The sequence below is a fragment of the Branchiostoma belcheri genome, unplaced genomic scaffold (assembly GCF_001625305.1).
Source record: "Branchiostoma belcheri isolate BF01 breed outbred unplaced genomic scaffold, Haploidv18h27 scaffold8, whole genome shotgun sequence".
Classification (NCBI taxonomy): domain Eukaryota; kingdom Metazoa; phylum Chordata; class Leptocardii; order Amphioxiformes; family Branchiostomatidae; genus Branchiostoma; species Branchiostoma belcheri.
The window spans coordinates 5,507,470-5,527,302 of NW_017804464.1; the positions used below are offsets into that span (position 1 = coordinate 5,507,470).

General features: G+C 40.0%; 1 protein-coding gene across 1 annotated transcript; it reads right to left on the reverse strand.

Moving 5' to 3' along the window:
• Window positions 1-1,915: 1,915 nt before the first annotated feature.
• LOC109486096 lies at window positions 1,916-18,801 on the reverse strand. The gene is made up of 18 exons (XM_019789780.1): window positions 18,738-18,801; window positions 14,779-14,939; window positions 14,361-14,480; window positions 14,007-14,017; window positions 12,735-12,879; window positions 12,044-12,156; window positions 10,959-11,306; window positions 10,501-10,613; window positions 9,948-10,239; window positions 9,005-9,244; window positions 8,546-8,729; window positions 7,362-7,543; window positions 6,814-6,931; window positions 5,635-5,813; window positions 5,106-5,301; window positions 4,204-4,350; window positions 3,553-3,735; window positions 1,916-2,648 (listed from the first exon to the last, which is right to left on the reverse strand). Exons 1-18 carry the CDS (start codon window positions 18,799-18,801, stop codon window positions 2,643-2,645), a joined length of 2,802 nt encoding a protein of 933 aa, XP_019645339.1. The 3' UTR covers window positions 1,916-2,642.
• Window positions 18,802-19,833: the final 1,032 nt, after the last annotated feature.

Consider the following 19,833-nt stretch of genomic DNA (forward strand, 5'->3'; position numbering starts at 1 on the left):
CTAGATTCAATGCAGACCTCGGGTTTGCTTTCGTTTGGGCGTTTTGTGGATACATTGGATTCGAGTTGCAGGAATTCGGAATTTGGGTATCCCGGTTATACATAGGGTTGGGATTCCGGGCATTTTCAGAGCATCTAGGATCGGGAGGAATGTCAACCAGAAGAGGGTTGATGCCGCGTATGTTACTAACATCTCTTTTAGTGTTTAGAGATGCTGCGGGCGTATGAATGTGACCCCCTGCAGATGTCTTTGGTTTCTGTAAGCGCTGTTTTCTTCGCATACCTTTGGAAATTGTCTTCATGAACACCAGGTCATCCTTGCCCATGTATGCGGCGACAAAAGCTTTAAACCTTGTGTCACCAGTAGCGACATCGCCAATTTCCGCTGTAGCATATTTTTTCATGTCATTAATATTATCTTCTTCCTCTTCCTCCTCGTCATCTCCAGTGTATCCAGCTCTCCCTGCTTCTTCGGTCCCTGGTCGGAAAGCTGTTGGCATCACGCCGTTTCCCAAGAGGACGTTTTCTGCGACCTCTGGTATCACATCCGAGACAAGGTCTTCTGCCATGATGGTAGATGTGGGTCTTCTGTTAGATACTGGTGGTTCCGGTGAAGGGTTATGGCGATACGTTCACCACAGCCGCACGGTAGATTTTATTTCTCGATAATGTTTGAAAGTTGCACTTTTTAGGCCGTAATAGATTCATTAATTTCAGTTTACAAGTGTCATTACATGCATTTCCTGTTGTATTGCCTGTTGCTGTGCTCATCAGTAAACATTATTTTTCTACTCTTAAAGCTAACAGGTACAATCAGACCAAGAAATTGGAGTGTCGATGGCAATTTCTTAATACAATTTACTAAATGCACCTAATGTGTCTACTCCTGGTACGTGATTTTTTTTACACCACTGTATGTTCCTTTTATATTGAAGCTGCCCAGGTGGCAAGTTTCTTTACACTTAAACGCACCCCCTATCCCAAAGAATTGAGCCTGCCTGATACGTACATCACAATTAATTGAAACCCCAATTTCAAACAACGCCCATTGAATCCATGACTGTTTACTCGAATACTGTAACTTTCCAAGTTTTCAATCATTGTACAAATGGTTTTGATTCAGTGGGAAGGAACTTTAGATATACCATTCAGCCACCATCACATATAAAATGAATAGAATACTTCACTACATCAATTAAAGTAGCAGAGAAAGCCAAAAAAATAATAAATCAGAGCCTTGTATCCTCTCTTCATATTTATCTGCCATCCATAAAAATCACTTACTGTGGCCTAACCATAAAATACTCAGATCGTCCTGGTGCCCACGTACGTGTCATTGAGGCCATGAGAGTTGAGGTCAGGCCATAGTCAGACAATATTATTAGTAGAAGTAGAAGTTTTTTCCAGACAGTTGTTACTTGTCTCCTGTTACTATATTGCAATGTGTTTTATTCTTGTATTGTAAAAGCAATTAGCCTTCGGGCATGATTTTGCGAATAAAGTTTCTATTAATTAACAACATTACTCTGGTAATAAAACAGCTGGTGTTTTTCGATTTAACAATGTTTTAAAAAAATATAAATGTAAAGAAACCCATCGCATAACCGGGCTCTTTTTTTTATCCAGATCAAGCATAGACACTATAGTGCGTACCGCTAGTTCTAGACCTTTTTTTTGCTACCGCTTCCTGGTCTACTTTTAATTATCAACTTGTTGTTGGCATTATATAGTACATTCAGAAGAATGATATTTTAAGGGCAATTTATTTACACATGGTAAGAAGAATGCACAACACGATAATGAATTAGCACGACAGCTTTATTTCAACTATTTAATCTTTAAATCATAATCTATCCTTGACAATCCTTAACAAAGCTACGAAAAGCATAAACGAGCTGTAAGCTACATTACCACCGATAAAGTGACCGTAAAATAACACAATTTTTGACTATGTCTGGGGATACTTATATATATCCACCAACTACAAACATGTACCTTACCTCCTGGGGTAGTTGGAGGCTGGCTATATTTGATCTTAAAAGTTTTTCGCTAAGATGCTTTTTTATGAAGTCGAAGAAAATGGTTATTTTTTTATTGCTGTGCCCTAGACTAGTTCATTTGGTCATAAATGTAGACAGTTTTGGTCATTAAAACCATTCTAGTATACATGGGATCGGCATATCTTGAATAAATATAATCCTTAGGTGTAACATATTAGCATCTTAAGAATAATAATGATTAGATAATGGTTTCTTTATCATGAAGGAAAACGGTGCTCTTTTTAAAGACTAATACATGTAGGTACCATGTCGCAAACTAGTGAGGAAGTGAATCTTGGCTACTAAATATCACTAGCTACATTGTTAACTTTGGTCAGTTCTCATGTTCAAGTTAGCATGATTTCATCTTTATAATGTCTGTATATCTAATTTTTGACATTTGATTATCTGTTAGCAATTTAGAACAAATAGATATGTTCTTTCAAAATACCGGTGAGAACATTACCTTTTTCATTACTTCTTGATCTAAAGAAACTGAGCTGTCGTCTAGGTTTTAAAGGTAATATTCTGTCACACGTGCACAATATGAGTGTCCAAAAAGTCAGCAAACAATGATCCATTCCGCAGCAGGTGGAGGGGCTCATTAAGCCTGTAGAAAAAGAGAAGTGAAACGCATATGATGAACATCTAAACTCCGCCCAGATTGTGTAATATTGGCATAGTGCCCAAACTTGTCAAAGGTACCCAAACCGAAGCAAATACGGGGTAGTAAAACTGGATTTTTTAAGTCAGTTTTCTGATATTTTTTAAAAGTATACTGTCGTAATTTCAAAATCATATCCAGTTGCTTGACTAACTGCTTTTTGGCGTATCGTATTACCTGGATGTCTAACCTTCATCGACGTATACTGTAGTAAGTTTTAAAAATCTCTCCTATTCCATAGCATTATGATATTTGTGAGGCAAAAATGTGTAGCTTTCTTCTGGGCTATGTCAAACGCTTTGAATGACGAATGATAAAAATGTGATAAAATACGTTCGCTGAGAACAGATAATAATTACGCTGGTAAAGATGACGGATGATATTCGAAAGTTCAATTCTTGTTTAGGCCATGTTGATTTGATTATATGGATGACATCCTCCGGGAGCCCCAAAACTGATGCGCGCGTGCGAATAAAAAAAAAGTTTTGCAAAAAAAAAGTTGCTTTCACCATGAAATCTACGTGGTCATGAAGGTTGAACAAATGGCACAGAATATGTTACGGCGAATAATCTACTCTTCAAATTCATTTCTTTACATTTTTGTCTTTTTTCCTTTGATTTTGGCATTCTACGATATTGGTATCGTTTCTAAATGTTTTCCTTGCAACTTATGGTATATTGTTGCTCATTTAGCAACTGTTTTGCACGATTTACAGTATGGTTGAAAACTTTTTTTTTGGAAATGGCCGAAAATTCATGCGCGCGCGGATGTCATCCATATAATCAAATCAACATGGCCTTAACAAGTGGTTGTGAATGAAAGAATTTTGCTGTTCAATGTTCTACCTACCCTAGGCACACATCTCCCCTCGGATTTCTCCATTCCAGTGCCGCAGATGATGAAGTCATCTCCGGGCACGTCGGACTGAGACACGCGCATGATCTTCACCTCATGGGCGCCGCTCCCGAACGCGTAGTAATACAGAGAGAGGACCTCGTCGAACTGGTGATCCATCCAGATGCGAATCCGCTCCTGTAGGCATGGTGATTGCAAAAACAATAGAGAGAACTTTATTGCACGACAATTGCATATGGCAAACTACATAAAGAGAGTAACAAACAATAAAATAAATGTGTTGAATACGACCTACTGTCGAATAAAACTAACATATCTTAATTATTCAAACAATAAGGGATAGCACAAGTCTTTGATAAAGTGTTACAATAGAGTGGGCTAATCACAAGTTTCGGTATTTTTTCTAATAACAAAGCATTTCTTTATACATCTACCTACTTTTGCGTTTACATGTAAAGATATATTCAAATCTGTCTCCAACATAGAGACTCTTGAAATCTGTTGTACAACATTGTATCATCATTCGGTGACTGAGACATGCTTCGGCATACACTACTGTGATGTTGCACATCGAAAGGCAAATCTAAAAGAAGCAGAAGACAAAAGCTAGACTATCATGATACATTTTGTTCTCCTGTCTCTGACCTCATTGTCTTGTATCTTGCCGTACTGCACAGTTGTAGTTCCTGCCGTGATGTCCTCAGTGATGCAGACGAAGTAAGACTGGTACAGAGTGGCTGTTCCCAGGCCCTTCGCCGCACGTTCGAGCTGGCTGGTCACCAGACGCAGGGACTGGGTAGAGGAAGAAATGACTTCATGTAAACATCATTACTTGGAATTTTTGGCGACGTCTCAGGGAGGAGCCTAATGGTACAGTAGTGTGTGCAGTTTGCAAGAATTCTAGGAATGGTACAGGCATTTTGTCCACATGAATGCAATGTCCACAGGCATGTCTCTGACCCACAACTATGCCCACATTCCTAGGAACCCTTAGGAAGACCCCCTCTCTTCCCGGATGTCTGTCTAGACTTAACAGATACCAAGTCTTCCTCAAAGTCATGAAATGATGGCAGTGCCATGAAAACAATAACCCTAACAGCAACCACCGTCGCCATGGCAATGTATGTTTTTTCATTGCCAGTCTTGTTGTCTTTATTACCTTAACCTCATGACCCGTGTGTGCTGAGCTTCGACCTGCTTACCTTTCCGTGTCCTATTATTTTGCCTGATAGCTGAGGGAGGGGGATCTTTACTAAATATAAATAGTATAAAAAAAGGAGCAAAAGTGGTAAAACAGCGTCTGCTGGATTACCCAATGTTAAGCAAGTGAAAAGACATGCATTTAACTCTGTGCAGTGCAGCAGAGCTTCGGAGGGGACTGCCCTTTGGCTTTGGTCAGAGCCCCCTGGTGCTTGAAAAGGAATATTATTTTGTAGACTTAACGATTAGGCAAAAATCATTGTGTATATTTAGCCTATGTATGGTGTATACTTAGCCTATGTATGGTGAGTACGGACTAACGTGTGATATATCATGATTGTACTAACTCTATACATAGCCACGCCGTCTGGAGAGATCTCTACGGTCAGCCAGGTCTCATGATCGCGAGGAATTCCGGCGAACACCACGAAGATGTCTCCCTCTGATGCCGCCGTGAAGTGGATGCACTTTCCGCCGTCGGTCGGGTCGATACGGTGGGCGTTGGACCACCTCAGGTTACACGGTATATCTCCAGTCGACAAACTGTAAACATATTTTGTTTACAGTGTGTAAACATATTTTGCTAAAATGGGTGCCATTCTACTTGACTTCACAATGTATAACAGGGTTAGCGCCATCTGGCGACAAGCAGTCGAAGCTGCCCGGATGAACTCTTTCCCGGAAAAAGTGTTGGCAGGAATAAAGTCCTAGCTTGTGTCAGCCATAGATATTACGATTTACAATTGTCGGTGTAGGAATCAGACGAACCAAGACAATTAACGGTGTATGAATCAGATGAACCAAGACAAGACACGATAAGGATGTGTTTACAATCATCCTTGATATGTCATTGGCAGAAGGTGACGAGATACATACGCATTGGAATCACTAAGGTGCCGCAGTAGCGATTTGTGCTCTGCCCTGGCCACAGGCAGGCCGTTCATCCAGTCAGGCAGGTCCTGAATAGCCTGTGCGGACGCCTCGAAGTCTTCTGGAGTCACGGTGAACAATCCTGTATCCTCGTCGTACGTCATGACCAGACCTCCTACGCTAACCTGTGGGCACGCGGAATAATAATGATAATGATAATAATAATAATAATGGGTAATATACATGTTTGTAGTACAAACAGCTCTAGATCTACTCTAATACAAAGGTTCGGCTTCTTCTCGTTTCTTTGAGGTCACATTTCCAAACCGGGGCCCGACCGGGCAGTCTCATGGAACGAAAGGTATGATATAAAAGACAACAAAACACACAAAAAGAAATGTTTGATAAATGATGGGAACTATTTTTATGTATATTCATGCTATATTTTTTTTTTATTTTTCGTTAACCAAAACAGTCCGGCCGGGCCTTGGTTTGGAAAGGTTTTGAAAGAAAAAAGCGAAAACCAAGAAGCCCTAGAACCAACAATAAAAAAATTGGCTAAAGAATACACGATGTGTGCAGTGGTTACGTGTCTCATGTATGAGCTCTCTGCAGCAATTACATTCGATAACATGTGAATAAGGATCGCTACAGATAATGTTACATTGTTTTGTTTTTTTAATTTTTATCTTATTTTCCTTTTTTATTTCCATTGTTTATTCAAATCATGGAGTCAAGTACAATTACAAGTACATATACATACACAACTACTTTTAACAAAAACTTTTACAGCCATATCCCCAAAATACACGGACCAATCACAAAGACAGACACTAAAAAATTATGTCTAAGTCACTTAGACACAACAGGTCTTTAGACTGCCACAGATATCACAGATGAAGTTTCTTGACATTGTTGTAGAATGAAGCTTAAATCTCCATTAACAATAAAGGTTTGTTAATTCATACCCTATTAAAGCCCATAAAAATACTCATGTTAATCATGTTCACTTAAAGAGTCTTAAGGAGACATTAATTTCAGATATTTTCAGATTTCAGTAATGTGAAGCCTCTGTCTTACTTTAATATTCAACATGCTAGGATACATACATCACATACAATCTAAAAACATAAACAATCATCATTACATCAGTTGTCCAATTCTTGGACGTGACAATAACGTTACCTTGTTCCTTGTGACGTCCCCACTGTTGCCATTTCTGTGTCCGTCGTACGTGTGCGGGTGGAAGCCGTCCCTCATGGTCAACCACCTGTGCTTCGCGTACTTCAGACGGACTGAGGACCTGTTTGTTTGTTTATTAATATTCAGAGAGAAGAACAATAAAATAAACATATTACAGTAAAATAGGATATGCAGAGGAAAGATAAGAAGCCATAATGGCTTGTCCATGATCTTCCCCCGACTAAATTAATTGACAACTGTAATAATGGTAACAAATCAAATGGTAATAATAAATAACAATAAGTAATTGAAAAATTCGATCAATATTATAACGGTAACAAATCAAATAGTAACAATAAATAACAAAATTAGTAATTGGTAAATAACGTTAATTAGAAATTGTATGTTAAAAAAATAAGTTAACAGAGGTTTAACTGAAGTACAAACGTAAACAAAAAAAATGAAGCAATAACTCCAGAATATATAAATGGATTTTAAATCTAAATATTATATAACATGTAACGGAAAATTCAAACTTATACTTAGTATACCTGGCCACCAGGAAGTTGGGGATGTCCACAGGGAGGTCGAAGAGGACGTTGAACTCTCCTCCGCTGATCATGTCCTGCCAGCTCGGGGCTCCGACGTTGGAGTCATGAAGGAGTGCCAGTTCCGAGGTTTCACACCCAGGCTCCCCGGCAGGGAGGGAGAAGTCAGCACTGATAAGTCGACCCTATACGGACAAATCATCATCATGCCTCCGGATTAGTTTATATTAATCCGGTGAGGTACACTTGATAAAGTTACTCCAGTATGTCCTATCTCTCATAGCGGACACTAATGCAGGCCCTGCGAGACCAGTGTCTCTCTCTAATATGAACAAAAGTGTTGTATAAGGCCGTCCCACTCTACGTCTCCCAGTAGGAAGCCACTGTACTAGTCCACCAGCTGGTTCCTTACTACTAACAACATGCCCTGCCAGGGTGAATCTACGTCGTCGGACTACAGATGAAATGGGCGGGAGAGAGCCATAGAATTGTTTGTTTGTTAGATGTTGTCTCCATGAAACATTATTACATACACTGTTCTTAACATTCTTGTATATGTACCATTTAATTTCTTGCTCTGGACAAATAACATAACATAACATAACATAACATAACATAACTTTATTGTGCAACAGTTATACAGGGTACGGAGTATGGCATCTACTAACTTAAGTAAATACAAATCAACTACATTTTCATAAGGCTAACCTAACCAATACAAAAGTGGGTGGCTAGTATGAGATAGGTATCAGCTTACACAATCTTAGGAAGAGTTTCTAATATCCATACAGTCTTTAATATATATCCCTATGTAGAGCATGTAGGGGTTGTCACAAGTCAATATGTATTTAAATTTACTTTTCAAGTTCATGGTGGTAAATGCTGAAAAAGAATCTGATAGTCTAGTGTATAGTGTATTGCGTATATCAATATATTTAGGACACACAAAAAGAGAGAGGGAAATATACAACTTGTACAAATGAAGCATGACGGAAATTAAAGTGGAATACGTCCAGTGTGTTGGAGAAACAAAGATAATATAACCGGTATCACATATGAGAATAAACCAGAAAGAATGAAAGAATATAAGGACATAAGGAAGGAAAATGGTACCAGAAGAAAGAAAAAAAAAAGAACTACTACTACTACATTCATAAATGTGTATCGTTGGTACGAATGTGGTCTACCTCAACCAGATACACGGCGATTGCACGCTCCAGAGCCAAACGGCGGTTGGTCACGCTCTCCGTGAACTTTTCCTGCGTGTCAAAGTTGCAGTAACGGATGTTTGCGTGATGCTGTGAAGTGTTGGGGTCCTCAGAGTCTTCTACGTAGTACTTCCGACCCTTGTCGTCCACACTAAGGTCCTTACTGCAGGACATACAACATTAGAACTAGACATGATCATGAGAAGGCGCGGAGCATACCTTGTATTGTGTGCTTTCCTTACATCATCTGATGCTTCTTAAGGAGCACACCCATTCCATTATATGAATATTGATTGATGCAATGTTATATTTGGCTCCATTACATACCTTGTCGTCGTAATGGGAGTCGTAGATGGGAAATTTACCAAACTGTTAAATGGTCACTGTTATCAATAAACATAAACATAAACCCAATGCATACTTGTACTTATAACGAACCTTCCGAAGCAGCCGTAGTCCCGAATACCATGGGGGAAGAGCGTGTCAAAATTCATGTCGAAGAGATCCGTGATCAGCTCCAGAGTGAACTCAAAAGCTTTCGGGTAGTCCTCTATGGAGTCCAGCCACGCTCTGAGCTCGGATCCGAAAGACGTGGTGTAGAACTCGGTGATGGCGGTTGCAATCCTCTGGTTTCCTCCCTGCACGATCATCATCTCGTTGCTGTAGTCCACAGAATTCCTGTAAAAAAAAAAAGCAGTGATCATAACAACTTGTAATGCAGAACTTCGCTGCTCTAATACTCGAAGGACAAAGATTGCTTCATTACGCAAAAGTACAAAAATATACTTTTCAATGATATATTAGAAAATATGGCACAATGCCAATGATGAAAAAACCAACAGAATTCTTTAAATATAAGATATCAAAGTCTATCTCTGATCTTTTGTTTCAAACTAGTTGACAGAGATCAACGATAAGCAAGTTTCGAATGAAAAGGATCAGGCTAATCTAATTAGGCCACACAGATTTAATTTTATGGATGACATCCTCTGAAGACCCCCAAACTAGTGCGCGCGGGCGAATAAAAAAATGCACTGAGCGGGAGCTGACTAAACTGGGAATGCGCTGGGAAGATGTCGAGGGGAAAGCCCAGAACCAAGCTGAATGGAGGAGAAACATCGGTGGCATATGCTCCGCATGGGACCAAGGGCCAAAGTAAGTAAGTAAGTAACGGCTGAATAATGCAAGTCAAAGCTGCTATTCAAATATCATTGAATTGACTACATATCCAAGACTACCCAGGGAAAAAAGAGGGGTAGTAGTAAATCACCCACTCAAAAAAAAAAAATAACATAAAGATTGGTCGTTTTACGTGCTGAAAAATAAATGACCGAATGAGACAACCGGAATTGTGAAGTAGTTTAACAGGAATAAAACTCGCCTGGCCGCGTGTTCTTGTGCAGACTCCTGTTCGGCCGTGTTCTCAACTGCGCTGCCCGAAGAACGCTCACTATCAGACTTGAGCTCCTGATCGTGCCAAAAGCTGCTGGACTTGATTTGTGTCTGCCACGACGAGTAGGTACTGAAGAGCTGTTTGAAGTCAGCCTGGGAAGCCTGGGCGAAAGCGGTTTGTTGGTCTTCATCGGAGGCTTCAAAAACCTTAATGACTTTTAACTGTCCACCGAACTTGGCAGAAGTGGTATAATGTGTTCCCCAGCGTAGGATGAAGTCCTCTAAACAAGGAAAGATGGCATGTCACAAGTCAGCATCGCTCACAGGACCCTTCTCGCAGTCAAATTTCCGCCCTCATCAATATAAGTCTTCAGACCTATGCATGTACGATTACAGATATCAGAATCAAGATTTAAACACTAAGTAAGTATATCTTATCTGAATCCCGTCTTTGCGTGGTTGATTTGAAACCGAATACTACAGAGATTTGAAAAAAAAAGAAAATTCAAACCACTACAGATCAATCTGGTATCATCGCTTACGGAACTCCCTCTCTGCTCCTATGGCGAAGTAGGTCGAAGGCAGAGCCACGAAATCCCTCAGGAGGCCCAGGTTCAAGTCTTCAGGTATGACGAAGTCAAGGAAGATTTCATACCTAGTAAAAGTGACACCCTCGACATAGGTACTTATGTAAGGTTATTTGTAATTGGGAGATTATGTGCAAGCTATAGGTATTGGTGCGCCAGTCACTTTCATTTTATGTTTATGTTATACTTTATGTCATCTTTATGTTTACTTTTGTATTATGTTTTATGAGCAGCGGATTCACATAAGCACAACAAGTGCTTCCTATCCAATGCTCAAAAATACATGTGAATAAAATGAAATAAAAATTATGTGCATGCATTTTATCGCTAACCTGTGTATTGTTAATAACAGTTACAGAACAAACACTGCCCATTATGCTTATGATAGAATTAACGCAAGAGGAACTACCAACCTGAACACGTTAAGCTCCAGCATGGCTACGAACGTTTGGGTGGAACGCTCAGCAAGTTGTTGAGCAGCAGCTGAGTGGGCTGCGAAAACTGAAGTCTCCCTGTCGCTCCCCCATTGGGCGCTGAACCCTGCTCCGACTGAACCCACAAGTCCGAAGATGGGGCTTACGGCTAGATGTCCCTGAACCTTGTTCATCTCCTGTTGGAACATGGCGGTAGCAGACGTCACGGCAGACTTGTCCTCCAGGTAAGCTCGGTACTCCTCCATGGAGCTAAAGGAGTAGGTCTCCACGTCGGTGTCGTATATGCCTTGCACGGTCATCTGATCAGGCACGTGGTACTCCTTGTATCTAGGATAACGTATGTTTTACTGGGTTATGAAGAAATACCAGTATAGTACAAATCTCTATCTCTGCAAGTAACAGACAAACAAAAAACGTTAAACAGAAGTTATGTCCTCTTTAAAACTTACACTTGTATCTGTTAACTTACTAGGCTACCGAAGATCAAATGTGGCGTGTAGTTGTTAAACATGAGACAGCATTGTGTTGCAAAACATGCTATCAGCGTACAATAGTCGATGTTGCAAGTTGTAGGAATCAAGGTATGTAGAAGACATTATAAAGTAAGCAATTTGAATTAAAGGTCTTTTATAAGCAAAATCATATTATGAACATGGAGTTGAAACGTAGCCACGAGAAGTGTCGAAACTTTAGGCCAAGAAAAAGAAGAACAACGTTTAGGAATCAGAAAAGCAATCTTACAATGATACAACGGTAACATTTTGTAACATCACCCAAACTTACGTTATTGATACTAAACGGTTTGTATTAGATTAACTCCTACATAGCCTACAAAACAGGTTCTTCCTTACCATTCATTATTATTCAATACCATATACACCGTGTTGTCATTTCCAGCCATTTGCTGCTCCCTGTTGTTTTTGTCATGTATTTTGTCGCTGTATACCTGTATGTCTGGTGGTGAGGTTAAAATTAGCTACAGCTAGAGTACCTCACCACCATGTCCTGTATTATCCACTAAAAATCTCACAATGGCTCTTTCTCTTAGGAAAGAACAAACCTACCCCTGTAGACTATTACAGGCTCGCTGGATGAGGCTCTTCTTCCTGGAGTCGGTGGAGTATTCACCACGTCCGTCAAACCCAACACCCAGGAAAGTCGCTCCGTCAATGACATTCTGTGTGAAGAGTAGAAAACGATAAATATTTCGTTCATTTGTATGCTGTATATGTGTTCCCACAATAATCATGACAGCCCTACATGTCTACCTTTACGTCATGAATGAATGAAATGTTTATTCGTCAAAACACATTGTAGCCACAGGCTGAATTGCGTGTTTTACAACAATGACAGATTTGAAAATACAATTAAAAGAATATGCTTAACTACATTAAAAGTAATTAAGGGAAGGAAACCTATATTATATATAAAAATCGGATATATACAAGTCTCAGCGTTCTATGACCATATGTACTGTTTGCAATCACTGTTACTGCTTGTTTAAAAGGTGGGTCATATAAACAACTGGGCTGTTCTGAAATCGTTTTGAATCATGATATCATTGCATTGACTTAAAACGTAGGGTCTATGGCACATAACTGTGAAACACATTATTACTATCATCCTGATTACCATCTTCGTCGACAAAGACTCTGATCGCAATCTCTGCTCTGCAAGACCGCAATTTCTAACCTTACATACATCCTTTACAAGCTCAAATACATTGTACCAGCAATAGGTTCAGTCAATACGTACGGCGCAGGGCGCTATGGGCACCGCAGCTTCGCTGCACGGATCTTCCGATGAATTTTTGCTCTCGAAGCAGCTGTTCATCAATACAGACCCCAGACCCATGGGGTAGAACATCGGGGTAATAGCGTCATCGCTGCCTTCATCATCGCTATAAAAATAACCATATCTTTATGTGTTATTTCAGGATCACACATCTGGACCATGGGGAAATTATTATAATTTTTATTCATTTTTTTATTTATTTATTCATTCATTCTTTATTTCAGTCACCAAGGCCCATATCATTACATAAATTTAAAAAAATTAAAAGCATACGCACGAAGATAAATGCATCAATGCAGGCAATAGAACAAACCTAACGTGAGTAAACTGTAACGAACACGTAGCTGTTTCAGTAGCCATGGTAGCCCTCTTACCGTGGTCCTAGTCTCTACCNGAGCCCCTACCGTTAATCATGCTCAGCTTGGCCTTAGCATCGTTGATTCAGAAACAATATTATATCAGTGTTTAGACACACCTGTATCCATAAATGACACTGTAAGCTTTATCTAATAACCAGTTATCGAAAATATATATCTGGCTTCGAAATAAATGTTTTCAAATGGGTTACATTTACCACTAACCTTGTAAAGTACTAGTAACGACAGCACTGGTTTCCAATGTTCTGGCTTGTAGACTTACATTGGCTGCGGCAGTAACATGCCCAGTTCGACATACAGAGCTTAACTCTATACTGGTAAAAATCTGACGGCAATTAGACACCACATTTACAATGCGAAATCAATTAGTACAAATGTATAACATTCGTCGACCGCAAGGATTATCATTATTTGACGAGGGTATGAGGTCGTGGAATGTGTTTGTGTTATTAAAATAAAAGCCACGTTTGCACGTGCTGGTTCCATTTTAGAAATCACTATACAAATTATTTGATAACATCGACTCGGAGTTATATGCTTTTTAAACAATAATTTACTGGCATGGGATGGGATGGAATTTTATTAGTATTTACTTACTTGGGCCCTTGTGTTTCAGCATTTTGTTGAAACTGAGATTCAACTGACTCTTTGAACTCCCTAGCTTAAGCGTACTCTTATTTCAAAACCCCTTTTGTCTCATTCATCATCATTGATAGATAATATGGTACCGTGTATCACTGTGCTAACCTGAAGTGTGGTGTCATCTATCACATCCCCTGCCATGGGCAAAAACAACAAGGGGAACGTACATTGGGGAAACAGAGAGGTCTCTAAAAGCCAGGTTTCAAGAACATACACGGTCTTGCTCTGCCAGTGTCAGAGGTGTCTCAACACATTCACATAGAGTCACCCGGACATTTTGTTTCACTTGACAATTAAGGATTTTAGACACCGAACAAGACTTTTTCTTGAGAGGGGTGAAGGAAGTCATATACATCAGGGCCCATCACCCTACATTGAACCGCGACGGGGGCCGACATCGTCTAACATATACCTTTGACCCAGTGTTGACGTCATACTTCAAAGAAGCCACGTGACAAGCTTCACTGGGTCAGTTTACTGAGGAAGACCAGAGTGACTGGTCGGAAGCTCTAGGTGAGAGAATTTTTTGTGTTGGACCAAAAGTTTTAACTTTAAACACTGTGCTAACCTGCTTCACATTTCCACCCACACCGGAGAGCAGGTCTCCGCCGCGGGCTAGCACTTCATCAAACGCCTCGTCTGCCTTGTCAAACTGCCCGGAGAAGTAGCTCTCCAGCCCCGACACCACCTTTTTCGTTCAACAACATAAAGAGTACAAATCACAGTGGTAGCAAATTTCTAATGTTATTCTTACCAATAACCAAGAAAGATACAATCAATAACAAATAACGAAACAACTAACGAAATAGCAAATGAGTGTTCCAGAATGAAAAGATAACAATTAAACAATGGTTAATATTTTTTAAATATATTCGAACATGTAATCACAAGACGTGGCGGGGACACACTCATGTTTTGCAACTTATATTAATGCCACCACCGACACATGGACAATATAATACTCGTTACAATAATTCCAAACACACCTTCTCCCGGTGGTTCTCCACGACCGCCTCCGCGATCCTGTCCCCGAGCTTGTCCACCACCTTTTGGCCGATGTCCAGGGCGGCGTCTTTAGCGAATTTGGCTACAGCGGCCTTCACGGCTCGCTTCCCGCGATGGTGGGAGCTGTCTGCTTTGGTTGGTGCTGTAAGAAGTGTGTTACCAAGACCAACAGGTAAAATCTGAGATTTTATACCTCCGGGCTTTTTATTGTATATTTTTATGTAGGGTTTGAAGAAAGAATTTATCGAGACCGGACACCCCTCTGTGTGAGGGGTCATATACGGGGACCAGACCGAGAATAGCTTAAACACGCCAAAGGTCAACGGTCGCGACCACTTTCACGCTCAAAGGGGTGTTTTGGGGCCACCAAAAGGCACCATTTTCACGCCCGAAAACACATATATAATAAAAACAAAAGAACGTGTATCATCTGCAGCCCAATAGCAAAACATACACCGAGTCGCAAAAAATCCGTCCACCCAAACGCGAGAAACAGCTGCGAACGTGAAAATTTAAAATCTCCCACAAAACCCTCCCCCGGAGGTAATAAATGTAGAGCACAGGGTAAAATCAACACGCACGCGCGCACGCAAGTAGATTGTGATCGGCTGGTGTTCGGCGAGCTCGGTTACTGTTCAGCTGCGTTTAGTAGGCTGGTGGTTGGCTGTTGTTCATGGGTAGGTCAGCAGTGTTCAGCAGTGGTGGCAAAATAAGAAGATGATGAGAATGTTGACTTGTAGAAGGTTATCGGACTCTGTACTTCAGTCCAGCAGCAACACGTCATAATCCGTACCCTTAAATAGCTAACAGTAATTAAAGAAATAATAATACACAGGCTATGTGTTTTATCAAATCAGTTTGATCATATTTTCACCATGTTAGCTGGGGGGGGGGCGAAGGAAAAGATGGTACGGTGAGCATCTTGACTTGTAGATGGTTATTGTGCTCGGTACCTGTACAAGCCAGAGGTCGTGCTGCTGCTTTTATAATATAACATTTTCGTAATCTGTACCATTTAATGACTAGTAGACGCTGAAGACTACGTGTTTAAATAACTTTAATCATCTAAAGGATATATTGAAGAAGGGGAAATTTAGCGGACATACTAGTAATAAGACTACACTGTCGTCTTGATAGACGTCAGGTACCCATTTTACGTCCTGTACCCTTGAATAACAAAAGAAATGATGATGCACTAAGTGTTTCATTAAACAAGTTTAATCATCTTAGTATCACTGTAGCTGGAGGGGTGGTGTCAACGCAAAATAAATGGTGAGCATGTTGACTTGTAGATGATAATCATGCTTGGTGCCTGTACAAGCCAAAGGTCATGCCGCTGCTTTAGAGTTCCACCACTCATTTAAATATTCTGTACCCTTAAATGGCTATAAAAGAATGAGTAATAAGAATGCACAAACAACGTGTCTATTAAATTAGTTTAATCATTTTAAACTTTAACTGTGGCCCCAAAGTATTGGGTTACTCAAAGGATTCACACAGACAAGCGGTTTTTATGAACATATTTTAATAATCTTGGACCTGCTAACTATGGTAGAAGGGGGAAGTTGAGGACACAGTCATCCAAACTATACTGTCCTCGTTATGTATCACCATTACCCGCTTATTCTGCCGGTTCAAGTTGGCGACACTCATTTTCGTAATCTGTACCCTTTAATGACTAGTACACGCAGTATTACAGTAACAAAGATACACAGACAACATGTTTTAGTAAATCACTTTAATCATTAAGAAAATTAAACTGTTTTCCAACTCAAAAAGAAATTAACCAGACATTTTCGACTGAATCACTCGGTCTTCATCAGCTTTATGACCCAAGTGCTGTGAAAAAAGCTAAAAAGGCTGAGCGATTCAGTCGAAAATGTCTGGTGAGTCAATTTCTTTTTGAGTTAGAGAACAATTTAATTTTCGTCATGTATTTTACCAACTCAGATGAACTTTCATGCTTGTACTAGTGCACTTTCATCATCTTAGACGTAAGAACTCAGCCCTAAAGGATTGGGTTTCTCAAAAGATGCACAAAGAGAAATGGTTTTATCAAACAGCTTGATACTAGTAACCTTGAAACTGCTAAATAAATAAAATAAAAGGGATAAAGTGGATTACAATCAGACTCCACTCCACTGTCCTTTTGATAGAAGTCAGGGCCCGGGCGGAGTAAAGAAAGTTGTGTAAAGTGCTACGGTAACATATCACTTTTAATAATCTGTACCCTTAAATAACAGGAGAAATAATGATGCACAGACAAAGTGTTTCAATAAACGAGTTTAATCATCTTACCATTGTGGCTAGGGGGCGGGGCGGTATTTGTAGATATATAAGCCAGAGGTCAAGCCGCTGCTTTAGAGTCCAGCAGCGACACTCATTTCCATTTTATTTTTTGTACCCTTAAATGTCTATAAGTATAAGTAATAATTATGCAAAGACAACTAAAGGATTGGGTTTCTCAAAGGATGCACACAGGTTTTTATAAAAATAGTTTAATAATCTTGGACCTGCTAACTGTTGTAGAAAAGTAGAAGGGGGGAGTTGAGGACACAGTCATCCAAACTATACTGTCCCCGTTATGTATCGCCATTACCCTAATATTCTGCCGGTTCAAGTTGGCGACACACATTTTCGTAATCTGTGCCCTTTAATGACTAATAGACGCTAGAGTAACAAAGATACACAGACAACGTGTTTTATTAAATCACTTTAATCATCTTAAAGATAAGAACGCACACAGACAAGCAGTTTTTAGAAAATAGTTTAATAATCTTGCACCTGCTAACTAGAAGGGAAAAAGTTGAGAATACAGTCATCCAGACTATACTGTCCCCGTTATGTATCGCCATTACCCGCTTATTCTGCCAGTTCAAGTTGGCGACACTCATATTCCTAATCTGTACCCTTTAATGATTAGTAGACGGTAGAATGATACACAGACAACGTGTTTTCTTAAATCAGTTTAATCATCTTAAAGGTTAGAACTCAGCCCCAAAGGATTGGGTTTCTGAAAGGATGCACACAGCGAAATGGTGTTATCAAACAGTTTAATAACCTTGGACCTGCAGGCCTGGTAAATATTTATGGTAGAAGGGGAAAAGTTGCGGACATAGTCAGACTACACTGTCGTCTTTATGGAAATCAGGTACCCATTTTACGCCCGGGGGGAGTAAGAAAAGTTGTGTAAAGTTCCACGGCAGCATCTAACATTTAATAATCTGTGCCCTTGAATAAAAAGAGTAATAATGATACACAAACAAAGCCTTTCATTAAACGAGTTTAATCATCTTATTACCATTGTGGCTGAGGGGGGGAGGGGTCGTCAACGAGAAAAAAAATGTTGACATGTAGATGTACAAGGCAGAGGTCCTGCCGCTGCTTTAGAGTCCCGCAGCGACACTCATTTTCATATTCTGTACCCTTAAATGTCTATAAGTACTAATAATGCACAAACAATGTGTTTTATCAAATCAGTTTAATCATTATAGACTTACGAACTGAGGCCCCATAGAAATCGGTTTCTTAAATAAGTCAAACAGACAAGAGGTTTTTATGAAAATAGTTTAATAATCTTGGACCTGCTTACTTTGGTAGAGGGGGAAATTTGAGAAAGCTATTTCAAAGAATACTGTCCTTTTGATGCATCGCCCTAATCCGTTTATTCTGCCAGTTAAAGTTGGCGTAAATTATAATGCTTCTATATCACACTTCCTTCTTTTAGCTGCCAGCATTCATTATGCATTAGTTGTGCTGTACCTTTCCTGTTTTCTCGCTAGTGTTTTATCAGAAAATGATATACAAACATGCTGAGGATGTCCTATTGTACATGTCATGAAATCATGTCCATATGTTCAGCGGTGAGCACGTCTAAATTCTAACATAATGGTGATTTATGCTTATTTGGTCTTACAAAAAAGAGATTTCCAAAACTCACCTGCCAAACCTCCAGAGATGCAGGCCATGACTGCACAGAAACAGAGAGCTAGTCCCTTCCACATGTTGTCTCAAACTTGAGCGGCTTCTTCTGTGGTCTGTTGTCTCTCAGGCGGGTGCCGGAGAAGTCGGTCGGGGATGTGTTGACCGGCGGTACTGGGCTGGACGATCGCTTGGAGAGACCAAGTAGATGTCCGGCAGGCGCCGACGAAAAATGATCCAGGGCGGCGTCGGTCTGACTAATATAGCACGATGTGGGCGGAGTTCTGCCACTCTGTGATTGGTCAAAAATGATCTCATTCATAACAGAAATGATGTCATAAACCACGAGGCAAGCCCATCTCGGGCATTTTGGGACATGTCCGGCCAATATTGATTACTAGGCCATCACCATCAACACGGGGACCGGCTATTCAGACACAGTGTGTTGGTCAATCCTGGTGGTCTATCCTGTTCCATCTATCAAACCTGTCAGTGATGCACGCAAACATAATGAACACCTTATTTAATCATCAAAAGTTGCGAAAACAGCCTTAATTTTAATGAACTCTATCTAGGCAGAGATTTAAGGGGAATCTAGCCAATAATGATTTCTAAATCAACAATCATCTGTTTCAGGGTGAAACATTTGTTCCTACACAAACGATAAATGTTGCCATATAAAGATAACATCAACAATTATAATTATTCAGTAAGATCAGTTGGACTAGTAAAAAGATCAAAATGCTGGTTATCCACAAAAGCACACCTTAGAATGTAAAAGAAACCACATATAAATGCCACCCTGTAGATAGTCTATTAGACACTTGTTACTTTGTTGGTTATACATGATACAGTCCTGTTTGCGTGCGTCAAAGATTGATTTCAGACGCGACAAAAACACGTTGACAAGGTTTATCGACGCAGAGACCGGCTCTTCGATTTTACAAACACATTACTGAAAAACAACCTGGTATTTCCATAACTAAGAAGCTACTTAAGGACACCCCCCTCCCATTGAAGGACCACCCGACAGTTATCTTCTACTAAAAAGAACTAGTCATCATGCAGAGACAACACATGTAATGACAATCGGCATGTCAACAGCGGTAAATTAT